Source organism: Balaenoptera acutorostrata, chromosome 5 (genome assembly GCF_949987535.1).
Source record: "Balaenoptera acutorostrata chromosome 5, mBalAcu1.1, whole genome shotgun sequence".
Taxonomy (NCBI): Eukaryota; Metazoa; Chordata; class Mammalia; order Artiodactyla; family Balaenopteridae; genus Balaenoptera; species Balaenoptera acutorostrata.
In genome coordinates, this window is record NC_080068.1 from 142,284,961 (window position 1) to 142,309,996 (window position 25,036).

Sequence of the window (25,036 nt, forward strand, 5' to 3'; positions counted from 1 at the left end):
AGAAAAGAAAAGCCTGGAAGCGTGAAGTGGTGTGACACGCTCAGCTGCTGTGGACAAGGAGAGGAGAGCAGGCCAGTGGTCAGACAGGACCCTGTGGGCCATGATGAACTAAGGCGTTTGTACTTGACCTGGAATGAAGCTCCAGGGCCAAATTTTAAACAGAGAACAAATCTGTGTTTTAGAAAGTGTTCTAGCAGCATTGGGAATGATAAGAGAAGAAGCTCTGGAAGTAGAGACCAGTTAGGAAACCACTGCCCTCAGTCAACTTACGAGGTGTCGAGAACCATCTAAGGGGGTACTGGGTGAAGACAGAGACAAAGAAATGGACAACAGAAATAATGAAGCTTAAGGATAAATGAGATTCAAGGACCTCCTGCATGTGGGGATTCAGGAAGAGAAAAGCTATGCCTTTGGAAAGTCTAAGAATGAGACAAGGAATCAGGTTCAAGGTCAATTAAATAAATGATCACAACTGCAATGTTAAAGTGCCAGCTTTTCATCATGACTCTGGACATAACAAAATCTACAACCACAACTACTATGATTATTTACTGAGCACTTTCTAAGCGCCAAGCACTGTACCACATTATTCCATGCAGTCCCCTTGTCAACACCATGAAGCAGGATTGTTTTAAGTCCAGCTTTAGAGAACAGAAGAATGAGGCATAGGAACTAGCTGGGATAACGCCCATAAAGAATTGAGCACGATGCCTGGACAAAGCAAACCCTCACTAATGGTAGCTATTCTTAACTATCAATCATTAGGCTCTGCAGCCAAACTTGAACATGCTTTATTCCCTCCATATCAAGCCAATCCTAATCAAGACCTTTCCTCTTGAAAGGCACTTGGGATACAAACGGGAAGGGGGGGGGAGCTTAAAAAGAAAACAAAACCCCCAAATTGGAAATAGTTGTGTTCCAGGTTAATTTCTCTCACAGAACGTTATACACTATTCTAATCACAAGATGAACCTGTTGATGCTTCTCAACAGCATCCAAGTCACCAGGAGCACCACTTGGACGACATCTGCGCCCAGGAATCCTGAAGCCCTGGGAGATGCAGCATAAAACACTTCTTCCAGGTTGTCTTAAACATACATCCTTCGGTGGGCACTTAACGCTGTTGCCAGCACAAACATGAAGCAGCTGCTCCCACACGGACTCCCTAAGAGGGAAGCCGCCGAAGAACTATGGGTGGTCTCTGCCGCCCGCTCTCCCATCTCTAGGGAGCCAGGAGAGGGGACACTCGGTATTCCACAGAGAACTCTACTCCTGGGGTCTCTGAGCAGAAGGGCTGCGCCAACTGCTGCTTCTACGTTGGTATCAGGGTGAATTGTAACTAACGTGCTCAATCTATCTCTAAGTCGGGCTAAAACCCACTCCACACACCGTAAAGTCTCAGACACCACCAAACCTCAAAACCAAGAATCGATGTTAAAGTAACAGTCTAAAAACACTAACGGAAGGGTCTCCCAGGTTAGTTTACAGGATTTTCTTCTTGGTCCTTTAAAGAGCACAAAGGCACGGTTCTTGTTTGCTGGCTTCGCTCGCTGGTCCGGCTTCCTCCCTCGGGGACAGAACACGGCTCGCCTGGTGCTGAAGCCACACTGCGACCCCAGGTTCCGGAGGAAGAGCAGGACAGGGAACAGCTCACACTAACAAGAGCCGAGCGCAGGCCACCTTCACTTGGGTCCTGAGGCGCCGAAAGGGGACGGGGCGGCTTAAGCTTTACGTGCCCAAGCTGACCACTCGCCGACTAACCAATCCTGAGAGTGAGGCTGCGCGGACCCCGGGTCCGGATTCCACAGAAAATCTGGGGTCCGCAGCAGGGTCGGGGTTCTGCTTGGGACCAGGGTTCCCCAGCAGGACTGGGGTTCCACGGGGATCAGGACTCCAGCAGGGGTCGGGGCGCCGCTGTGCACCCACCTTGGCGCGCTTTCAGCAGCATCGAGTTGGCCAAGAGGTTCTCGAGCTCCATGGACGACCGCCGCCGCCGCCCCCGCCGCCGCCGTGACCAGGCTTTGTGGACGCGAGGAGGCGAGGTGGCGGCCCGGGGCGGCGGCGGGGCGGCCTCCGCGCATCGCTCGGCCAACGCCGGGTCGGGTCCCGCACTGGGCCGCCGCTCCTCCTCGTCCTGCTGCTGCTGCTGCTGCTGCTTCTGCCGCCGCCGCCGCCGCCGCCACGGCCACCACCCGCGCCGCCGCTGCGTCGGACGCTGCCGGCGCCGCGACGCCTCGCCCTCGGGACCCGGGGCTGCGGCCCGGGACGGGGCGGGCCGGGTCCCCGCGGTCACCCCCGCCGCGCCGTGGCCCGGGCTGTCGGCCCCATCGCCCGGGGAGGGGCTCACTGGCCCGGGCACCACCCCCCGGCGGCGACGGCTCCGGCCAACGGCTTCCCAGACGAGGGAGCCAGAGCACAACGCTCCGGGGGCCCCGAGGCTGGGGCGGTACCGCGCGGGCCAGGACCGCTCCCAGAAGGCCCCGCGCGGGGCGGAGGCGGCGGGGGCGCGAGCGCGGCCTGCTGGGAGTTGTAGTCGCTCAGCCTGCGGGCGGGTAAGCTGAGCGGGGGCGTGTCAGTATTTTACCCAACGTTCCTATGTCTCGCTGGCTCAGTTATCGCGAGACGGGGGCGGTATTCCTAGGCTGCTGGGCCGCGCGTGTCTCCAGAGGGTGCCTGCGCTCCGGCTGCCACCTCCTCGTCAGCGCCCTGAGGTGCGGCGCGTGTTACCATGGGGAAGGCCAGGTCCGCCGGAGCGCGCGGAAGGGCCCCCGGGGCCCCGGCGGGCGCTCGGGGCGGCCGGGCGAGGCCCAGCGCCAACCCGTTTGAGGTGAAAGTCAACCGGCAGAAGTTCCAGGTCCTGGGCAGGAAGACGCGCCACGACGTGGGACTGCCCGGGGTGTCGCGCGCGCGGGCCCTCCAGAAGGTGAGCGGGGCGCCGGGCCCTCCGGGGTGGGTCCCCCCGGCCCGCCTGCCAGCCGGGACTACCCGCAGCCCTGCTCCTCGAACCCCTGCGGCACCGCGGGGCCGCCGGCAGGCTTGGGCGAGCTGCGGACTTAACTTCTTGGTGCCTGTTTCCCCTTCTGTAAATCTGCCATGATGGTGGTACGTACATCCTAGGGCTGCCGGGAGGATGGGAAGCGTCCACTTAGAGTCCTCGGGACAGCGCCTGGAGCAGTGAGACGTCGTGTGTCGTGTATGCCATGTGTCAGCTGGACTGTTTTCATCTTCGTGCGTCTGCTTCCGCGTGGGCGGGGACAACATTCCCCTGCAAAACCGCCGTCCCTCCTTGGAGACCCACACACAAGTCCAACTCAGGCAGAGTTCGTCACTTCCGCGCTGCCGCGGCCCCTGTGCGAACCTCTTACAACCTGCCCTCGTTGAGACTTTGAGCTCTGCTGGTTAGGGACAGGATAGGGGATTACATGGGATGCTCAGTAGATGTTTGAAGAAGGAGTGTATCGCTCCTTTGAAGCGCACAACCTTGTCCCTTGCAGGGTAACTGAAATGCTGCCTTCTTGGAAAGTCTCATAGCCTCCAGCTTACTTGTGCTTACGGTTCCAGAGTATTCTGTACTTTCAAATTCAGTTCGGGTGGCATTCTCTATGCAGCTTCTGAGACATGCTCATTGGTTTGTTTAACGATATTTATTGTTACTCTGAGGAGGAGACATTAGTAAGTTAGTGCACAAATTAAAGCACAGAAAAGTCAAGTAAATTTCCCAAGGTCACACAGCTGGTAAAGGCTGGGGTTTGCACTGGGTTTGGACACCTGTGAAGCCTTTATGTGCCACTGAGCACTTACGTTTAAGCTGTGTTCTAGCAGGTGGAGAGGTAAAGGTAAAGTAACACCTGGCCCTGCCTTCCTGGGCTCATAATCTGTGTTCTGTGCCACAGCATGTAATCCAGTTGATCTTTTTTAATATATAAATTTATTTATTTTATTTATTTATTTATTTTGGCTGAGTTGGGTCTTTGTTGCTGCACGCGGGCTTTCTCTAGTTGCGGCGAGCAGGGGCTACTCTTCGTTGCGGTGCGCGGGCTTCTCCTTGCAGTGGTTTCTGTTGTTGCGGAGCACACGGGCTCTAGGTGTGCGGGCTTCAGTAGTTGTGGCACGTGGGCTCAGTAGCTGTGGCTCACGGGCTCTAGAACGCAGGCTCAGTAGTTGTGGCGCACGGGCTTAGTTGCTCCACGGCATGTGGGATCTTCCCGGACCAGGGCTCGAACCCGTGTCCCCTGCGTTGGCAGGCGGATTCTTAACCATTTCGCCACCAGGGAAACCCCAACTGATCTTTGAATTGAATCAAACATCGTCCTTATTGCAAGGAGCTGGCAGTAGTAGTAGACGAGACAAACTTACAGCCGACTCCGATGCACCCCTGCATCACACACCCCAGGGCAGGCTTGCGGGGGCAGATGTGGGGATGGGGATTGCATGGGCTCCAGAATAGACATGTTTTCCTTTACCACGTAAGCCTCAGTTTTCTCATTTCTCCTTAAGAGCCTGAGGTAGGAACTGCCATTCTTTACCTTTTACAGGTGAGGCTGTAGGCACTTCCCAAAGTCCTCGCTGGGAGGTGGTGCAGCTGGTGGGATTCTGAGTCCTCACTCGACTGCACCTCCTGGGCATCACATGCATGTCCATGAATGACCCAGAAAGTGCTGAGAGTATTGGTTTGGGGCTACACGTAAATTTTACCAATAGACAAATACACAAATACAGAATCTGCAAATAACAAAGACTGACTGTATATACACATAATGGCACGTATATAACAAGCAAAGAGAAGATAGGCAGTGCTGCTGCAGTCTGTGTCTGTAATTGATCTGACATCGTCATTGACATAAATGGCCTCTCAGCTCATTGTTCCCTGCTTCCCTTGCTCAGCTAAAACCTGAACTCCTCTGGCTTCTTCACCTGGGTAGAGTGACCTCTGCTTTTTTTTTGGTTGTCATTTTACTTTAACCTTTGGTCTTCGGCGTGGAAGTACTAACACACACCCTAGTGAATCCCCTGGTTCCAGACATCATCCTCTTTGCTGCCGTTGTATGGCAGTGACCCAGTTTCTCCTCGGTAATTGAGATCAGTCTTTCCAGCCAGTAGATTGGCCTTTTTTGGACTGTTTGTCTCAGTGGCCTGAGGCGTAGAAAATGGCATTTTCCAGTTCATTAGAGCCAGCATTGTGTCCCCTTGTGGAAGCACCTCCCCTTTGGGGACTAGGACTGCCAGGCCATCAGAGCTCAGAGTTGCCAGGACCGTTGAGAGATTGTTCTATGATCTGTTTTTCAGCGCACCCAGACTTTGCTAAAGGAATACAAAGAAAGGGATAAGTCCAACGTATTTAGAGATAAACGCTTTGGAGAATACAATAGCAACATAAGCCCAGAGGAGAAGATGATGAAGAGGTTTGCTCTGGAACAACAGGTATGGAAAACAGTCTTTTGCTGTAGTTTTACACAGAAGTCAAATACAAGGAGAAGGCCGTTTCCACCTTATTTGTTTATACTTTTGTGAGTACACAGTGGGTGGGTCTTCAGTCGTGTATCTTGCCTGTCTAGACCAAGGGGGAAAGCAGCCTCTTGCACATACCAGTTAGGTGGATAAATACCTTAACCAGAGTGCCCGGCAGTGATGCGTCCTGGGGTTCTGGACTAAACTGCTGCCTTCAGCTGGGTCGAATGGATTGTGGAGCATTCCTGGTGGGTAGAGCTGCACGATTTCCCAGTGCCTTAGGGTGGCCCATTAATTTATTTACCTTCTGTGGGTTCTGTTTATATCCGAATCGTTGCTCAAATGACCCAGAATAATCTTAAAGCTACATTGTCACATTGCACAAAAATGGGAAAAAAAATAATTCTTTTTTTGATGTTAAATGGATGTGGAAATTTTAGGAGACTGATTTTCGTTTTTTCTATTCTGTCAGCGACAACACGAAAAAAAAAGCATCTACAACCTAAATGAAGATGAAGAACTAACTCATTACGGCCAGTCTCTGGCAGACATTGAAAAGCATAACGACATTGTCGACAGTGACAGTGACGCCGAGGACCGAGGAGTGCTGTCGGGTGAGACCTGGGATCAGGGGCAGTCTGCTTAGCCCTGACGTCCTCTCTGCCCTGCTTGGACACCTAGAGGATGCAGGTGTAGATCTTTAAGAAGGTGTATATGTAGGTAAGGTAGACAGACAGCCTTCTGTCTGTCTATCACAGAAAGCACTTCAGTATCCCTCCTCTTGTTTGAACTTCACCCCAGCTCATTTTACCCATGAGCTCAGAGAAACAATATGATTTGTCCAACCCGTGAGTCAGAGTTGTGGGTAAAACCCACCTCACTGACCCCTAGGACAGCTCTTCTATACTAACCCACAGTGCTTTGCTACCACTGTTATCAGTTCTGACCCAATGTGTGTACTAACAGTGTTTACTTAGTTCTTTTAGTCTTTGTTTACTCTGGAACTGCTTATGACAGTTTTGTGGGGGAAGTAACATTGAGCTTCTTCTCTTTAATTTCTTTTTTTAAATTTATTTATTTACTTATTTCATTTTTGGCTGTGTTGGGTCTTCGTTGCCGCACACAGGCTTTCTCTAGTTGCAGCGAGCAGGGGCTACTCTTTTGTTGCAGTGCACAGGCTTCTCATTGAGGTGGCTTCTCTTGTTACAGAGCACGGGCTCTAGGCGTGTGGGCTCAGTAGTTGTGGCTCGCGGGCTCTAGAGCGCAGGCTCAGTAGTTGTGACGCACAGGCTTAGTTGCTCCTCGGCATGTGGGATCTTCCTGGACCAGGGCTCAAACCTGTGTCCCCTGCATTGGCAGGCGGATTCTTAACCACTGGGCCACCAGGGAAGTCCTGAGCTTCTTATTTATAGATAATAACGAAGCGGATTAAATTGTGGCATTAGTTAACATTGATATACAACTGAACTGAGTTAGGACTCGGTTCAGGTCTGATCATCTTGGGCCCTTCTATAAAGTTGGGGTCATGTCGTAAGTTCGCATCCTTATAAGTTAGAATATCCTCTATTGAGCATCTTCAGAACAAAGCTGCACAAAACTAAAACGGACTCGGCGGTTTTTCTGGTGTGTGGAAAGCCAAGCCGTTAAGCCCATGCCTGCCTTTTGGTCTGGGTGATGGGGGGGCAGAAGGCCTAGGAATTAGGGTGGCCTGTGGTTCTGTCCACAGCACCGGGAGGTAGACCACGACTCTGCTGAGGCTTCGTGGTTGAGGAGGGAACATAGTTCACCTTGAGGGCCTTTCTCTTCGCACTTTCCGTTGTTCAGGACTTCCTGTGCACGCCTCGCTTTAAACGTGTCCACCTTCACTGTGACTGAAGGGGCCTGCCGCGGCACCTTCACGTTCAGCGGCCTGGTCATCCATCACAAGGTGTCGGCCTCGGCCTCGGTGGTACGATAGGCTGTGACGGTTGGCTGACGAGAGGAGAAGTTGGATTCCGCTTCTGCCAGGTGTTGGGTCCTGGGGACTCAACTGTTTATTTGAGGTTTCCTATCCTCCTCTGATCTTTAGTATGAGCTCATCAGAATCCAGGTAACTTGCACATTTCCAGGTAACCTCTTACGTTTGAAAATAAATATATTTGCCGTACCTTTTAAAATGGATCATTAGGAAACATCCTATTTTGTTCACCTACATAATTTATATGTTCTCCTAGATTAGGAGAATTTCATCTTAAAAATCAACCCTAGGGCTTCCCTGGTGGTACAGTGGTTGAGAGTCTGCCTGCTAATGCAGGAGACACGGGTTCGAGCCCTGGTCTGGGAGGATCCCACATGCCGCGGAGCGGCTGGGCCCGTGAGCCACGGCTGCTGAGCCTGCGCTTCTGGAGCCTGTGCCCCGCGACGGGAGGGGCCACGATAGTGAAAGGCCCGCGCACCGCGATGAAGAGCGGTCCCCGCACCGCGATGAAGAGTGGCCCCCACTTGCCGCAACTGGAGAAAGCCCTCGCACGAACCAAAGACCCAGCACAGCCAAAAATAAATAAATAAATAAATAAATAAATAAATAAATAAATTTAAAAAAAAAAAAATCAACCCTAATTTTCTAATTAAATCCTATCATCAATATAAGCACACTGACGGATTTTTTTTTTTTTTCTTTTCTCTGAGAATCCTTTTTGGAATCTTTTATATAATACCACCTCGTTAGTTAATGTTTTGTAAATTTTTATTTTCAGAAAATATTGTAGACAATCTTGAATTAGTAGAATGCTAAATGATAGTGTTTTCTAATATGCTAAACTTTGCAGGAAGCAGAGGAATCACTCATTCACTGATCCATTTATTCAACAAATACTGGTTTATGTGCCAGGCAGTGCTCTTGGTTCTGGGGAAATAGCAGTGAGTAAAACCTACCTGCAGCTCAGTTTTCTGGGGAGACCCAGACAATAAACTAAATAATCACTAAATCCCGCAGGCCAGTCGGAAGTAGAAGTGCTGTGGGGGAAATGAAGTCGGGGCGGTCTGGGACACGCCAGGTAGTCCTGATTAGGGTCACGAAGGAGGTGGCGGTCGTGCAGGCCTCTGGTGGTGTCACGGTCTGGGACCAGCCAGGAGCCTGGTAACTGGAGGGGGTGATGGTACAGACAGGTGGGCTGGGCCCCCAGGGCCACGGGAACGATTTTGGCTTTTACTCAGGAACGGGAGCCGGAGGGACTTGAGTGGGGAAGGACAGAGTTGGCTAGGGCAGGCCAAGAGGTCTTCCTGAAATTCTCTCGTAGGCGCGGGAGGTGGAGAGGAAGCAGGATGAGCAGGGGGGTTTGGGGTACCTGTCAGACAGCCCAGGGGAGGCATCAGGAGGGCAGTGGGGGCCCGAGTCCACAGAGAGCCTTCCCTGGAGGAGGGAGCTGTTGCCCAGAGGAGCGAGCATTGGCCTTTAAATCGGGCCAGAGTCCACTGCAGGGGGAGTGAAGGAGGCATGATGGGGGTGGCGGAGCGCAGGCGCGGAGAGCTCAGCGCAGACGGCGGGGTGTGGGCCTGACGGGGTTAGAGGGCTACAGGCAGGAGCTGTTTCTCTTACTGGATGAGATCTGAAGTCAGTTGCTTAGCATCTAAGCCTCTGTTTTCTCTTCCAAGAAATTGGATTTTTTAAAAGTTTCTTTCTATTCCAAAATCGATGAGTCCCAGTGTTTTGCTTCTGTCTTCTTCCCTGGTAGCTTGGGCAGCCTAGGAATCAGTGACTCTAGTTGCTGGCTCTGCCCCCTGCCCCCAGGACTTTCTGTGAGACACAGGGAGGGTGTGAAGTGGCCCTGGTCCTGGCACGCCCTCTTACGACTCAGGTGCCAGCTAGTTTGCGGCGTTTGCGCGTCTTCCGTGAGGCGTTAACACATTGGAAAAAAGGTTCTTGGTGTTTGCAGTCATTTGGATCACAGCCGTTTGGTCTTTTTATGCCTCTGGGTTTTCTCGGAGAGGCTCATCTTGGGGGGTTTGTGTCGCTGTGCCTGTAGTCTCACCGGCCGTTGTGGGTGAGAGTTTTCTCTTAAACATGGAGTCCCCTCTCAGGACCGTGCTTGGAGAAACGTTGGCAGAGCAACTGCAAAACCCACTTTGCAGCCGGGCCTGGCTTCACAGAGGGGTTTTCTGCTCTTTGTCTGCAGCCGAGTTGACGGCGGCCCATTTTGGAGGAGGTGGCGGGCTGCTTCACAAGAAGACCTCTCAACAGCAAGGCGAGGAGGGGGAACAGCCAAAGTCACGCAGAGAGCTGATTGAGGAGCTCATCGCCAAGTCAAAGCAGGAGAAGGTGCGTCCATTAACGTTCTCGATGTGGAGCAGCACCGTCCTGAGACACGCTGCTAACGCGTTTCAGGTTTTTTCTCCCTGTGCATTTTTAGGCTGTATTTATTAATATTTTCTATGGATTTAATAAAAGCATTCACTTTGAATAGGAATACAAAATGCATTTTAAATTTCATCAAGCATGTACTTCCTTTTTTTTTTTAATTTTATTTATTTATTTATTTATTTTTGGCTGCGTTGGGTCTTTGCTGCTGCGCGTGGGCTTTCTCTAGTTGCGGCGAGCGGGGGCTACTCTTCGTTGTGGTGCGCGGGCTTCTCGTTGCGGAAGCTTCTCTTGTTACGGAGCACGGGCTCTAGGCGCATGGGCTTTAGTAGTTGTGGCTTGCGGGCTCAGTAGTTGTGGCGCACGGGCTTAGTTGCTCCGTGGCATGTGGGATCTTCCCGGACCAGGGCTCGAACCCGCGTCCCCTGCATTGGCAGGCAGATTCTTAACCACCACGCTACCAGGGAAGCCCCAAGCATGTACTTCTGATGGTTTCTTGTGGTTTTGGTTTTGGGGTTTTGGTTTTGGGGGAGGGTTGGTTTTAGTGTTTTGGCACGTATCAAGAGTCGCAAAACATCACTGCTTTTGCTAACGGCAAACTGCTCAGAGCATCTAGGAGAGCAGTTTTACAGCAGGAAATTCGTTCTGCGTGATGGGATCCTGAGATGCTAATTTCTCCTGGCCTCTTTTCCTGTTGTCATGTTAGGCTGAGCGGTTGTCCAGTGGGGCCTGGACACCTGCTGGAGGCCGGCAGTAATGGGGTGCATTCTGTTCTTTTTCCCCAGAGGGAGAGACAGTCTCAACGAGAAGACACCCTTGAACTCACAGAGAAGCTAGACCAAGACTGGAAAGAAATCCAGACTCTCCTGGCCCATAAAACACCCAAGTCCGAGAGCAGAGGTGGAAAGGAGAAACCCAAGGTGGGGTCAGCACCTCACAGTCAGCCCGGACTCACGACCACTGACCCAGCCTTTCTCTGCAGAAGAGGGGAAGCCAGGCATCTGTTCTCCCTTTGAGAACTTAAGTTTTCTGTTAAACTTTTATATTGAGGTATCTGACGTGTGTTACTTCAGGGTGGAAATAGACTAAAAGTTACTTCACTATCTACTCCAGAATAATGAAAGTAAAGAAAATGGTTGTTTCTTGCTATGAGAAGACTTGGTATGTGTACTGATACATACGTTTACTTATTTTTCCTTCTGGACAATATTTGGTTCCTACCACATTGCTTTTAGTCTAAATTGTTAGAAAAGGTGCATTCGTTTGAGTTGCTGGTTTCTAGAAAATACTCGGATTTCACCAGATTACCTTGCCGTGTGGCCGTCTGCACATCTGTGAGTCGATCTTACTGTTGCTTCCCCCAAAATCCCATTTGGGGGGCTTAATGCCTAGATGAGCAAGGTTTAGTTTTCTTAAAGCAGATATACTTTGAGAATTTTCGAGGAGCAAATAGTTGTATATGACCTAAAGGCGTCCTCGAGACTGATTAGAACAGGCCTCTCTCACACAAGAAGAAAAGGCTTAGGACGTGGTTTAGCTTCTTCCGTAAGGATGTCCAGCCACCACTGGGATGTGCAGGAAGCTAGTTATGCAGGTCTTTGCTTTAAAAAAAAATGTCTTCTTTCTGCCCTAGCCTGATGCATACGACATGATGGTTCGTGAGCTCGGCTTTGAAATGAAAGCACAGCCCTCTAACAGGATGAAAACGGAGGAGGAGTTGGCCCAGGAGGAGCAGGAGCGGCTGGAGGGCCTGGAGGTGTTTGGGGTGGGGGGGCAGGGGGGCGGGGGCAGTACCGCTCTGGGAAGCGGCTACGACCACAAAGACCCTTTCCACTTTGTTTTGTTCGATGGGCTGAAGGTGTGTTGTGTTTTACCAGTGGAATCTTTTTAGCCTCTAAACAAGTTTATGTTTGTTTTACTATATTTTTAACTATAAAAGGAAAAAAAATACAGATAATACCCAATATAACAAATTAAAAATGACTTTCTTTCTAATCCCTTTACCTCAGAACAGCTGCTAGTGATATAGTGCACTACCTTCTCACCTTTTTTCTCTTAAAGGTTTTTAAAATTTCCTTACGTTACAAAACAAAAATGAAGTAGAGGCATACTGTCATGCATCTGGCCTTTTCAGTACCCCCCTCGTGGGTCGTCTCCTGTGGCCATTGCATGATTCAGTGGGACAAAGTAGCTGAGCTGCTTGCTAAATGGCATGCAGACCTCAGTGTAAAGCATTCTGTTCCTCTTCTGGGGCCTGGTGGTGAGTGAAGCTGACGGTTGGCCACCATCATTTGGCCAGAAAGCCCTCAGGGTAACAGCTTTTCCTTCCTTGTGACTGGAACATATTTCTGCCGCAGTATTTTTATTTTTGTTAAATAAGTCTTCCACACGATGCTTGCCAAGGGTTTGCATGTCTGATTGAAGACTGAAAGCAGAAGGCAGGCCTGAAGCAGCTGCGACGGCTGAGGGAACCTGGAGCGTGCGTCCCTGCCACATGCTCACAGCACAGCAGACAGCTTTTCTCTCTTGCCTGCTCAGGCTGAAAGACTCCGGAGGATGCTTGGAAAGGAGGAGGATGAACACATTAAGAGACCAAAACACACGTCGGCGGATGACTTAAGTGATGGCTTCGTACTAGACAAAGATGACAGGCGTTTGCTTTCTTACAAAGTAAGATGTTTGCTTTCGTTTCCTTTTTTTTTTTTTAATTTAAAGGAACACATTTCCTGGTTTTTCACTTGATAGGTTTACCACAGATGGAAATTGTGAGTCTTTAGAAACAGTTTCTCTGTGGCTCTTTCTAAAGCTGGTGAGGTTTTTCAGTCCCAAGCCCCATTAGCTCTATACCCCCTCTCCCCTTTCAGAGCTTCGGCCCCGCTCGGGGCAGGAAGACAGGAGGGGACCCGGGGTCTCAAGGAGAAAGGGTTCCAAGACGGGGAACTGGGTGCTCGCAAAACACTGGGTTATCTGGGGGAGTTGTCAGGGGTCACCCTCTGGTGTTGAGGTCCCACCACCTCCGCGTGCAGCCCACACGCCAGGAAGCCCCCAGTGACCCAGCTGCTGCCCAGCCCCACGAGCAGCAGGGCTGCCAGACGCTCAGAGCAGCCGGAGCCCATCTGCTGGGGCGCCTTCCGCATCCTGCTCCCCGGCAGAGACAAGCCCTGCCCAGGGTCCTGGCAGCAGGGCGTGGGGACTGCGGTTCCCAGGCCTTCAGCCCCGTGACGTGTAGCAGCCCCGAAGGAGGTGGGAGAGAGGCCCCACGCCCGTGGACAGTGCAGCACCGGGCCGCGTGTTCCTGGCAGACAAGTTGCATAAAGCGTCTGCGCGTGCATGGCCCTCAGACACGGTCACAGGCTGTGTCAGCTGCTGTCCCTGAGGAGTGATGCTCCTGGTTCCCACGTTCTGTTCCCAGGATGGGAAGATGAATGTCGAGGAAGAGCCAAGCGGGGAAGCCAGTAGCAGTGAGAGCAAAGAGGAAGAGGGCAAAGGCTCGAGCGCGGGGGACCCAGAGGAGAGCGATGGCCCGGACAGCCCCTCGGGCCTGGAGTCTGACGTGGAGAGCAAGGACGAGAGCGAGAGGACCCAGGAGGAGCGGCGTCCGAATCCTGGGGAGCGGTCGACAGCCGATGACCGGGAGGCTGCCAGGGCCGAGCTGCCCTATACGTTCGCAGGTAGGCAGACAACTGGGGAGTGGCCGCAGTGACCTGGTGGCGTCTGCCTGACGGGCTGCGTCATGGAGTGGGATAGGGTGCGGGCCTGGACACACGGGCACAGCCCGTCTGTGCTGTCCTGGCTGGCAGACAGGAACGGTCATCCTTCTCCGCGACGCCCCTGGGATCTGACCTGAGTGCTGCTCTGGGCAGCACGTCAGCCTCTGCTGTGTGACTGCAGCAGTCCTGCAGGCCGCCGGCAGGGGTCCCTGCCGCTTGACAAGTCGGCCCGTTGTGGGCCAGGGTGGCCGTGGAGCCAGGCTCAGGCCTCGTGACGTGGCACGTAGCACACGGTGGGCTGCTCTGTCCCCCGTGCTCCAGTCCGCAGGCCTAAGCTGTCCTGCGACTTGAGGGTGTTTGCAGAGCGGTTGAACCGGCGGGTGGAGCTGGCTGCTGTGCTCGCGGGGCTCCTTCCAGCTTCCAGCCTGTTCTGAACGGTCCCAGCGGCCACCCCGCCCGTGCACTGTCCCCTCCGCCCTCCCCGTGTCGGGCATTGGCGGGATTCTGCCTGGAGGGGAGCTTGGGGTCATTTCTTTGTCGAGGCTGGTTGTAGGCAGCCCAGTTTCCTCGAGCCTCACCCTTGGCAGGAACGCGGGCACACGTTAGAAGCAGTGTGGTAATTACACAAAATGAGTGTTTCCATAAAATAGGCGGAAGTATTTCTTTGGGTGAAGTAAAAGAAGTTCTATTACTTAATTTGTGTTCAGTTTTTATCTCCGTTACCAGAAATGTAATTCTCATTTTACAAGTTAAGCGTGCAGTGTGTTTTGTATTTTTTTGATAGCTCCCGAATCCTACGAGGAATTGAAGTCTTTATTATCGGGAAGATCGATGGAAGAGCAGCTTTTGGTTGTGGAGAGAATTCAGAAATGTAACCATCCAAGTCTCGCAGTGGGAAACAAAGCAAAACTAGAAGTACGCTGGAGTCGTTTGTCTGCAGTGGTGGGAGTGTCGGGGAAGAGCCCTGGTCTGTGTGGGCGTCGTAACCGTGAAGCTGGTGGTCCCGAAGTGCACCCCGTGCTTACGGCCGCGAGATTTCACGGTGGGGTGCGGGTCGGGGGGCAGAGAGCCAGGCCTGGACGTGCGTCAGCTCCAGGGCCCACGGCAGGCCCAGGAGGAGGCCGGGCTGTTGACCTCAGTTTACACTGAGTCCACCTCGCGCACCCGTCAGGCAGCAAAGCCAGGCTTTGGGGAAAGAGGTAACTAGGGATGTGCCTCGTCCTCTGCGCAAAGGCCGCACGTTTACCGAACGAGGCGCCGGGCCGGGCGCGCTCCTGGCCCAGGACTGAGGTGTCGCCTGCCGGCCGAGGCAGCACACACCCGGACCCTGTGCTCTTCGCTCCTGTGGCTGCCTTGGGTCATAGGCCCCCATGGCTGGCCCTGAGGCCCTCGCCCCACCCGGTGCGGGGCACAGCGGGCAGGGCATCCTGTGCCGCGGCTCCGTTCTGGGCTCAGCCCTGAGCTTTGGCCCCAACCCTGTTCCTGCAGAAACTGTTTGGCTTCCTTTTGGAATACGTCGGAGATTTGGCTACAAGTGATCCACCAGACCTCGGCGGAATCGATAAGTTGGTTGTGTAAGTGAAAACGGGGTGCGTTATCTGGAACGTGGGGCTGAGTTGAACAAATTTTGTGCCTTTTAGTAAAGTCATAAAATAACTTCGGAGTTATTAAGGCAGCCTTACAAATGGGCCCACAGCTCGCACAGCTGCGGTGATTTCCGTACGCCATCCTGCTCCTAAGTCATGTTGACGCGATGCTCCCGTCGCCCTAGAGATGGGACCTGTTTTTAACTGCAAACGAATCGACTTTAAGACAGTAGGGCCCCTTCAGGTTTATTTATATTTGACGGCTAATTTTCTGTTTTATTCGCCCGCCGGCTGCTGTCCTGCGCGGGGGCTCGGGCCGGGCTCTGCGCCAGGCCCCGTGAGAGCAGAGCGGCCCGGTGGCTCCTGGCCCCGTGGTGGCTGGAGCGGGGCGCAGCGGGCAGGGTGCTGAGTTGGGAGGGTCTGCGAGAGCAGGCGCCTGGTGGCACCCTCGGGCTGGCCACCTGCACACCCCTCTGCCCCGTGCCAGCCTCTGCCCCCAGGAGTGCTTGGGAGGCACCACTGGGTTCAGGACTGTCGGCCACGTCTGGCCCTTAGAATATGCTTCCCATGCTGTTACTTGTATAAACAGAGCTACTTCTGCCACCGCTACTGAAAAGTTATGACCAGGTTCTTAGCAAATAGCAAAAATGAATATAGGTTATTATAAAACACTATTAGGAAAACTACCTGGATCACCGAGACGGCCAGCCAGGTGTCAGTAAGAGGAAAAGTACATTCATCCAGGGGCTTCCAGCTCTAGCTCAGTTGGCAGGTGACTTCACAGGAAGATGATAAACGTGGGTGGTTTGAGGGGGTTTTCTATGTTTTCGTTACCTACAGACATTCTCCCCTGACTTATGTCTCTGATTAACAGGCAGTTGTATAACCTTTGCCAGATGTTTCCTGAAGCTGCAAGCAGCGCCGTGAAATTTGTCCTCCGAGATGCCATGCACGACATGGAAGGAATGGTTGAGACCACAGGCCGGGCGGCCTTCCCGGGCCTGGACGTGGTAAGCCGTGGGCGTGTCTCATCCAGCCGTTGACCTGCGGCCACCAGCCGTCCAGTGTGCTGCCCTGGCACGGAGGGGCTGGGGGCTTCGAGAGGGTGGTCTGCCCCAGAGCCTCCACAGCCATCTGGAGGGCACACTGGGCCGGGCCGGGGAGGACTGCTGACCTGTTAACAACTAGCTAACGTGTGCTCAGGAGCAAAGTTCCTGGTTTGATTTCTACGTGAACGGTGCTGTGTTTAGTCTTGATGGCAAACCCGGGGTGTATTTTCCTGAGGACCTGAACCTGTGGGCTGGTTGCTCCACCTGCTTGTGCACAGCGACCTCTGACCTCTCTGAGGTTTCTGACCGTTTGACGATAGCCGTGGGCCGTGTCGTCAGCTCTGGTCACTGAAGAAATACCGCTCAGTCCGTTCCATTTTCTGGTCTTCGTGTTGAAATGAACTAACGGCGACTGGCAGGAACATAAAAGTCCGGCTTTATGTTGATGGGTCAGTACACTCCTCAGGAAGGCACCTGAGCCAGTGTCTGCGGCCTCGGCCCCTTTCTCTGTGTGACCTGGGGTAGGTGGGTGCCCGAGCTGTGGCCGAGGGTATCCAGCCTGCCTCCCCGGAGCCTGTCCCCGGCGAGGAGTAGCAGGGAGGCCAGTGGGGTTGGCAGGCTGCCCAGGCTTCAGTCCTGGGCTGCACGGGCCTGGCCTCTCTCCCGGCTGTAGGCGGTAGTGATGGCTCAGTGGTACCTGTCCCATAGGCTGGCGTGAGGATGCATGAGATGATGTTATTACTGAACCAAATTGGGGTCCACCCTTGCCCAGCGCGCAGCAAAGCCAACCGACTGACACCGGGTTGTGGGGAAGGAAAGTACCGCGTTTACTGCAGGCACCCGTCAAGGAGCACAGGCAGCTCGTGCTCAGAAGACACGGACTCCCTGATGGCCTTCAGGGGAGGGGTTTTAAAGGCAACATAAAGGGTGAGGGTCACAGGGTGTGATCGGCTCGTGGACTTTCTTCTGAGTGGTTGGTGCCGAGGTGACAGGGTGATGTTTCCGGGATCTGAGTATCAGCCATTTGGTTCCCACCCGTCTGGGGTCTAGTGCTCGTGGGCAGCCTGCGGTCACCATCCTCGGTGGGTGGTGGTCTTAGTTTCTGCAGAACAGCTCAAAGATATGCGTCAGGTTGTGTGTTTCCCTTCTTTAACCCGTGTGATGGCGCTTTCTTTCCAGCTAATTTACTTGAAAATTGCTGGGATATTGTTTCCAACCTCTGACTTCTGGCATCCGGTGGTCACGCCTGCACTGTTGTGTCTGAGCCAGCTGCTAACCAAGGTACGTCAGGACCTCCCCATCAGAGCCAGCCCTCCTTGGGGCTGAGCAGGGCCGTGGAGACTGACCCTCCTTGGGGCTGAGCGGGGCCATGGAGACTGACCCTCCTTGGGGCAGGAGTAAGAAAGGCTCGTCAACCAGGCTTGCGTAGCAGCTCCTTCCCAGAGCTCCCGGACGAGGTGGCAGAGGGCGTGACCCCAGAAAGCGCATGAAGGCATCGTGTCTGATCTGGGGTTCTGTTCCCCTTTTGGCTTTAAAAGTCCAAATAGCTCCGTTTTCCTTGAGGGGGCGTATGATCGGTGCCCACTTGCTGTGGTAATTATCAGTGTTCTACTCCGGAAGGGTGGGACCTTACGATCACAGAGCTCTTTGCCTGATTGCATCTCGCGCCTCGATGCTGCCTTGCGGGGCGGTGCTCCCCTCCGTGCAGAGGAAGGTCGGGGCCTGCGGCCCCCCGCGGAAGCCAGGCTGTCTGCCTGGTGCAGTGTTCCGAACGTTGTTCCCAAGTGGACGCTGTGCCCTGTGTTCCTTTGCCAGTGTCCCGTCCAGTCCCTCCAAGACGTGGTGAAGGGGCTGTTCGTGTGCTGCGTGTTCCTGGACTACGTGTCCCTGTCCCAGAGGTTCATACCTGAGCTTATCAATTTTCTTGTTGGGATTCTTTACATGGCAACTCCCAACAAGCAGAGCCAAGGTGAGTTGATTCGAGGCAGCGTTTTCAAATATATTATACTTTAGAAATTTTAAGACTTTTAATAGTAATTGGTATTCATTGTAGAAAGCTTAGGATATGGGAAAGTTAGAAAGAAGACAGAAAAATCTCAAGTCTATCATCCAGAGTAGCACCTTTTTTCCCTCTGTGTGGATGTATGTATATACCCACGTTTTGAAAAAAATCAGGATCCCACTTTATCTGTCCAGCACAGTAGCCCGTTTCCACGTGTGGGGAGTCTGAGCTTAGTGTAAAGTACCCCCCAGATGGCAAGATTAACTACCAGAAATACATAAAATACTGCGGTTTACCATATTGACTGTGTGTTGAAATAATATTTGGGGGAGGAGAGTAAACAAAATACATCCATTAAGATCTACCTTTTCGTTTTTACTCGTTTTATGTGGCAGCAAGAACACTTTAACTTGCGTAGCTCACAGTGTATCTCTAGTGGCAGCACCGCTCCTGTAGTTCCTACGACGTTCTCAGTGTTGGAAGGAGCTCGTGGACAGCAGTATTCTGAGGGTTTCAGCAGTTGTTGCTCTTCTGAACCATCACACCCTCCCCTCCCCTCCCCCACACAGGATGCCGACACGCCTCCCCACGCTTCCGCCCACTCGCGGCTCCCTTGCCCTCCAGGAGCTGCCCACCTTTGTCCCCTCGCTCCTCCGTGTCTAGAGGGTCTGCTTTCCCGGCCTCCTTTTTCCTTACCTGCCCTTCTGCTTTCCCCTCGTAACCTCACATGGATACTTGCCTGCGTGTGGCTCTTGCCCCTGATTTCACTGAGCCCCACGCTGTGGGCTCCTCTCTGCCAGCCGTGGGGTGGGCACGGGGGGGCATCCACACCCCAGCGAGACGTCAGGGTGGCTGCAGTGCCGGGGGAGGGGCCCCGGTGGAGGGCACTGGACGCTGGAGTCGGGACTGGCCAGAGGACTGGCTGTCGGCCGTACGCCCCCCTCCCTCTGCCCAGCCACCGCCCACCCTGCCGTGCCTGGACCGCACCCGGCCTGGCGCCCTCCCCGGCAGTCCCTTCCGTCTGCTTCGACTGCTCCTCTGATGACGACGGGGTTAAGTCCTGCTCGCTCCCCGGGTCTCTGGAGCAGGCCTTCTCTGGCCTGGTGAACTCTGCACCCTGCCCCACCCCCCAAGCTCTCCTGACAAACCCACCTCACCCTCCTCTGCTTTTCCTTTGTCCGTCGTTTCTTAACTGATATTCAGTCTAGTCTGCCCACGGGAGCAGGGGCCTGGTCTGTGCTTGGACTTGGCCCAAGCACCCCTGTCAAAGCCGTCGCTTGTCTCTGGTGGTAAACACAGCGCGTGTTTGTTAAAATGAACTTCCAAAGGCTTCACCCTGCAGAGCCTGCCCTGCGAGCCCGGTAGCCTCGGAGGCCGACTCTGTCCCTGTCCCACTTGGAATCCAGGTTACACTCTGGTGCACCCTTTCAGAGCACTTGGGAAGAACTCAGAGTTGCTCCTGGTTTCTGACGAGGAGGCCACGGCCACGTGGCACAGGAGAAGCCTCCCCCTCCAGTGGGCAGGAGGACTGAAAGCCCAGACTGAGACAGAGGCCAACCACACCAGGTACGTGCGGGCCCGGGGCTCTGGGCCGCGGCGCCACTTAGACCTCAGAGAGGCCAGGCTGGGAGCCAGACGTGACCCAGCACCCAGCCTTGAAGATGCACCCACATTATCTCTGTTCACAGATGAAATGATTTTATACGTAGAAAATCCTAAAGGTTCCACACAAGAGCTACTGGATCTGATAAACGAATTCAGCAAAGTAGCAGGATATAGAGTCAACGTACTAAAGTCAGTTGTATTTCTGCACACAAACAATGAACAGTCTGAAAGGAAATTGCAAAAACAATTCCATCTACAATAGCATCAAAAGGAATAAAATTACTTAAGAATTAGCTTATCCAGGGAGGTGGAAGACTAGTACAATGAAAACTGCAAAACACTGCTGAAAGTAATTAACAGACATAAATAAATGGAAACACATCTGTGCTCCTGGACTGGGAGACAGTCACCTCCAAGTAGCACCACGTTAGGGTTCGGTTTCAACAAGGGCATTTCGTGGGGTCACATCGTTCAGTCTGTAGTGGTAGAAGTAGAATGAGGAGGGGCTCGGACTTTTTCTCGTAAGTCCTTCCATTCTCTGATTTTTTAAAAATTATGGTTATTTGAATTTTTTTTGTTGAAATTTATTTATTGTGTTAAGATGCAGATAACATTTACCATCTTAACCATTTTTAAACGGCATGGTTCGGTGGCATCTTAAGTACATTTGCACTGTTATGGAACCATCACCACCCTCCATCTCCAGAACTTACTCATCTTCCCAAACTGAAACTCTGTCCCCATTAAAGACTAATCCCACGCCGCACCCCAAGCCCCACCGTCCTCCTCTCTGTCTGTGGATTTGACTCCTCTGCTGCATCTCATATAAGTGGAATCACACAGGATTTGTCCTTTTGTGACTTATTTTATTTCACTGAGTGTAGTGTCCTCAAGGTTCATCCATGTTTAGCGGGTATCAGAATTTCCTTCCTTTTTAAGGCTGAATCATACTCCATTGTATGGATGGACCACATTTTGTTGATTCATTCATCCATCCGTGGACACTTGGGTTGCTCCCACTTTTTGGTTATTCTGAATAAGGCTGCTATGGACATGGGGGTACAAGTATCTATTCCAGTTTCTCCTTTCAGTTCTTTTGGGTTTATACCCAGAGACGGAATTGCTGGGTCAGATGATAGTTTTATTTCTAATTTTTTAAGGAACCTCCATGCTGTTTTCCACCACAGCTGTACCATTTTACATTTCCACCAACAGCGTATGAGGGTTCCAGTTTCTTCACATCCTTGTCAACACTTGGTAATTTCTGGATTTGTGATGGTAGCCATCCTCATGGGTATGAGGTGGTGTCTCATGAGTTTCACTTGATTTCCCCGATCATTAGTAATGAGCATCTTTTCATGTGCTTACTGTCCATTCATAATCTTTGGAGAAATGTCTGTTCACATCCTCATGGCCACTTTTTTCCATGAAAAAATAACTTTCCCAGAATGTGTGTTATTTTCAAGGTATATCTGCTTGATATTGGAAATAGTTTTAGTAATTTAAAAACTACAACGGGGTTTATTTAAGATGAGGGCTCCAGCCATTGTAGTGAGTCAGTTTTCTTGGGTCTCTCCCATGTATATGTGTTACTAAACTTTGATTTTCTTCTGTTTAAAAAAACAAAACACCGAGTACTCTTTCCAAGTTGTTGCTGCATTTCCCTCAACGTTCTTTCCTATTTAGGGAAGCAGGATGTTTTCTTTAACTCCTGATCCCATCAGCCACCAGTGGCCCGGGCCGCGGCAGCCATTGCCCAGGGCAGATGTTTGACCTCAGGGTCCTGCGGCCCAGGACCGCAGTGGAAGGTTTTCATCTTTGCCAAGATGATGGGCTTTGTTGGTGACTGGGAGGGGCCCTTCCTTCCTGTTGCCCTGAGGCCGGGTGTCACCCCTGCAGGCTGTCCTGCCTGGCTGTGTGTCTGGCTCTGGTGCAGCGCTGTGTGACCGCCTGTGGCACCCTGCCCTCCTTCCACGACATCATGCGGCCCCTGCGAACCCTCCTGACGGAGCACCTGGCTGCCCGCAGCTGCCCGCCCGAGCTCCAGGTGAGGCCTCCCCTGGCACGGCCGTGTCCCGGAGTGGGGGCAGGTTGGTGGGCGTTTCTGTGACGGGTGTTCCAGCGCTGGGAATCAAGGCCGGCCGCCCCCATCAGCCTGGGCAGCGGCTCCAGGCCCCGCGCCCCTCCCCGGTCACTCGGGTTCTGAGGATGGTCCCACTGCCCTGCACCAGGTAACAGGAAGCCGTGAAGGGCGCCTGCCTTTTGGCCTGGGGGCTCCCGTGTACAAATGGGCTGGTCCCCATCGTGTACTCCCCACGTTCCTCTGGGAGAGAACGTTCTGTTCTGTTGCTCGATGGGTCTGTGCGTCTGAAGTCCCGCCAGGCCAGACGCCATGAGGATGCTGCAGGAAGGTGGAAGCTTCTTGAGAGCCGGGCCTTCTGGGCACAGTGGCTCTGCACCTGCCGCCGCGGGGCCTAGGGGAAGGGGCGGCCCGGAGGGAGGAGCTCCGGAGGCCGCGGTGGGCAGGCCCAGCGGTGTCAGCTTTTCTCACGTGTCAGGAGCTGAGTCGGAGCATTTTGACGGAAATGGAAAAGCAGCCGAAGTACTATCGGCCGCTGGTCTGTGAGAAGAGCAAGCCGGTGCCGCTGAAACTGTTCACCCCCCGGCTGGTCAAAGTGTGAGTACGGAGGCCCCCCCCCCAGCACCCCAGCCCCAGAGGGGCCTGGGGAGTCGGGGGCTGTGGCTGGGGGCAGCCTTGACCGGAGGCCTGGCAGGCTCTGGGTGCGCAGACCCTGCGTCCTCAAGGCCGGCTTTGTACCTTCAGCCTCGAGTTTGGGAAGAAGCAGGGCTGCACAAAGGAGGAGCAGGAAAGGAAGAGGCTGATCCACAAGCACAGGCGAGAATTTAAAGGTGCCGTCCGGGAGATCCGCAAGGACAACCAGTTCCTGGCTCGGATGCAGCTCTCAGAGATCATGGAACGGTGAGGGGCGACGGGGTCTGGCAGGCGCCGGTGTGGGTGCTGGGCCGGGGTGAGGGCGGGCCGCTCCCCTCGCTTGTCCTCCATCTGTCATGGGCGGAGTTGCAGGCCCTGCGTGGATGTGAACTGCTATTGGGTCAGATAGGAAAAAGGGTAAGATGTCCTCCAAAAAGTATCCAAAAATGGGCTTTTTTTTGTTTTAAAGGGATGCGGAAAGAAAACGAAAAGTGAAGCAGCTTTTTAACAGCCTGGCCACACAGGAAGGTGAATGGAAGGCTCTGAAGAGGAAGAAGTTCAAAAAATAAATTATGTTTTATAAATCAGACAAGGAGATGCTATATAACGAATGCCATAAGGGATGCTGTAACATCAGAGTTTTTTTTTCCTGTACTTCACTTCATGTTAAAACGCCTCTCCTGACATACTGCACTTTGGGAACAGGGCCAGGCCTCCGTGGGAGCTACATGCCGATAAACTGTAAATGACCTCTCTTCGTCACTTCCAGACAGTCCTCAGTTAATCACAAGGCTCGGGACTGATGGGATTCAGGCTAATGTTTTTGGTCAACCAAGCATATTTGCCTTCATGTGTAGAATTCAGAGTGTTACTTAACGTTACATAAATTTTCAGTCATAACTGAAACAAGTTTGCACATAGTTCAGAAATCAGAAAAGAAAGAAATCACCCATAATCCCAGCACCCCAGCAGCCACGATCGGCTTTGCCCCAATCCATACCCAGTCTTGATTAATGCTTTGGAATGCCAGGCCGCTGTGAAGGCAGGAGGGGTTGGGCTGCATCTGCATTGACCCAGGAGGCTTCATGAGGACACAGGAGCCACCTGCCCGCCCTCGTGGCAGCTACGGCCTTGCACAGAAGGCTGCCTCCCTGCAGGGGTGCAGAGGTGGGCAGGTCCCCCAGCCCCCATGCCCCGCCCCAGTCTCCGAGGGCGAGGCACTGGTCCTCACACCCCAGGTGATGATGCGGCGCGTGGCAGAGGCCTCGCCCTCGGCTGGCAGCCCTGTCGGGTGGCCCTAACACATCAAGAAACCCATCCCTGGGACTTCCCTGGTGGCGCAGTGGTTAAGAATCCGCCTGCCAATGCAGGGGACACGGGTTCGAGCCCTGGTCCGGGAAGATCCCACATGCCGCGGAGCAACTAAGCCCGTGCACCACAACTACTGAGCCTGCGCTCTAGAGCCCGTGAGCCACAGCTACTGAGCCCACGTGCCTAGAGCCCGTGCTCCCAACAAGAGAAGCCACCGCAATGAGAAGCCCGCGCACCGCGACTAGAGAAAGCTCGCATGCAGCAACGAAGAGCCAACACAGCCACAGAAGTGACCTGAGGTCACAGCCACAGAAGTGACCATGGAGAGATTGGAGGATTTAGCCAGACTGGACAGGTGGGAAGAGGGTGACTGATTCTGGCTCCCGCAACAGGGAGGCTGGTGGGGAGAATCGGGAGTTTGACTTGGGGCGCTGTTAGGCCGTGTTGGGGCTCAGAAGGGTGGAGGGACAGGGCCAGAGCGCCCCCTGGTGGCAGGCGGAAGGCACAGATGAAGAGGCCACGTTGGATGAGATTTTTGCATCTTTACCTAATTTCTAGGACTGTTCAGAGACAGGTATTTGCCAGGTGCGTGGCTCCACAGATCCCGAAGGCCCTGGCAGGTGTCGGGGCCACAAACGGGGCTGGCTTCACCTCGCTGTGTAGGCCTGGCCTGCTGTTGACATCGTGCAGACTCAGACTCCACCCACACGAAAACTCTCCTGCAGCTGTTGCTGCTTAAATTCGCCAAACCGCTGATCCCGGGGGCCTTGCTACTGAGTTCTGTGGTGGTGGAACGTGCCAGCAACAAGCTGATAAAGCCCCAGCTTTGGGTCCTGGGTCGCCCGAGCATACCCACCTCTGCCCACCCCTGGGCCTCTCCACCCCACTGCAGGCACAGTCCTTGGAAATGTCAGTATCCACGTGGATGGCCCGTCCCAGCCCTGCCTCCTACTCCTTGCAAAGGGGCGTGTGTAGAAGGGGTCGTGGAAGAAGGTGGTTATGAAGCCAGAGTGTTTCCATGTGAGTACATTTGCCGACATATTGCCCAGCTCTTCCTCCCCTCTGCCGCGCGCCCACCAGCTCTTACCTCCACTGTGTCACGTGCAAGCTTCTAAGGGGGGAAGCACGGCTCAGGTGGAAGAGGTGAGCATCCCCCGAGCCTGGATAAAGGAACGCGTGTCCTCCTCAGGGAGAGCTAACACGTGTTCTCTTTGGTCGTAAGTGGAACAATTATACGTTAGGCAAAGTGTGACTGCTTGGATGTTTGAAATTTAGT

The 25,036-nt window shown here is 53.5% G+C and overlaps 2 protein-coding genes across 12 annotated transcripts in view; one reads left to right on the forward strand and one right to left on the reverse strand.

Annotated features, from left to right (window-relative positions):
* Positions 1 to 2,459, reverse strand: part of GRK4 (G protein-coupled receptor kinase 4) — a 96,764-nt gene extending 94,305 nt beyond the window's left edge. For all 11 annotated transcript variants that reach the window (XM_057546375.1, XM_057546374.1, XM_057546373.1 and 8 more), the window contains exon 1: positions 1,927 to 2,459. In XM_057546375.1, coding sequence (XP_057402358.1) covers positions 1,927 to 1,978 — 52 coding nt within the window. In that variant the 5' untranslated portion in view covers positions 1,979 to 2,459. The remainder of the gene's footprint in view (positions 1 to 1,926) is intronic.
* A 162-nt stretch (positions 2,460 to 2,621) lies between these two features.
* NOP14 (NOP14 nucleolar protein) lies at positions 2,622 to 23,374 on the forward strand. The gene is made up of 18 exons (XM_007172290.2): positions 2,622 to 2,923; positions 5,287 to 5,421; positions 5,921 to 6,062; positions 9,603 to 9,745; positions 10,570 to 10,704; positions 11,418 to 11,540; positions 12,323 to 12,454; positions 13,197 to 13,455; positions 14,279 to 14,409; positions 14,983 to 15,068; positions 15,955 to 16,090; positions 17,309 to 17,410; positions 17,945 to 18,098; positions 19,538 to 19,697; positions 21,636 to 21,783; positions 22,295 to 22,413; positions 22,561 to 22,716; positions 22,919 to 23,374. The coding sequence occupies exons 1-18, from the start codon at positions 2,729 to 2,731 to the stop codon at positions 23,016 to 23,018; spliced, it is 2,556 nt and encodes an 851-aa protein (XP_007172352.2). The 5' UTR covers positions 2,622 to 2,728; the 3' UTR covers positions 23,019 to 23,374.
* Positions 23,375 to 25,036: the final 1,662 nt, after the last annotated feature.

Excerpts from the sequence above, each read along its gene's own strand:
- NOP14 (XM_007172290.2), top strand. The coding sequence starts at position 2,729 with ATGGGGAAGGCCAGGTCCGCCGGAGCGCGCGGAAGGGCCCCCGGGGCC. Across the intron at positions 14,410-14,982 it reads GAAACAAAGCAAAACTAGAA|AAACTGTTTGGCTTCCTTTT; the intron begins GTACGCTGGAGT and ends CTGTTCCTGCAG. Across the intron at positions 22,414-22,560 it reads ACCCCCCGGCTGGTCAAAGT|CCTCGAGTTTGGGAAGAAGC; the intron begins GTGAGTACGGAG and ends TTGTACCTTCAG.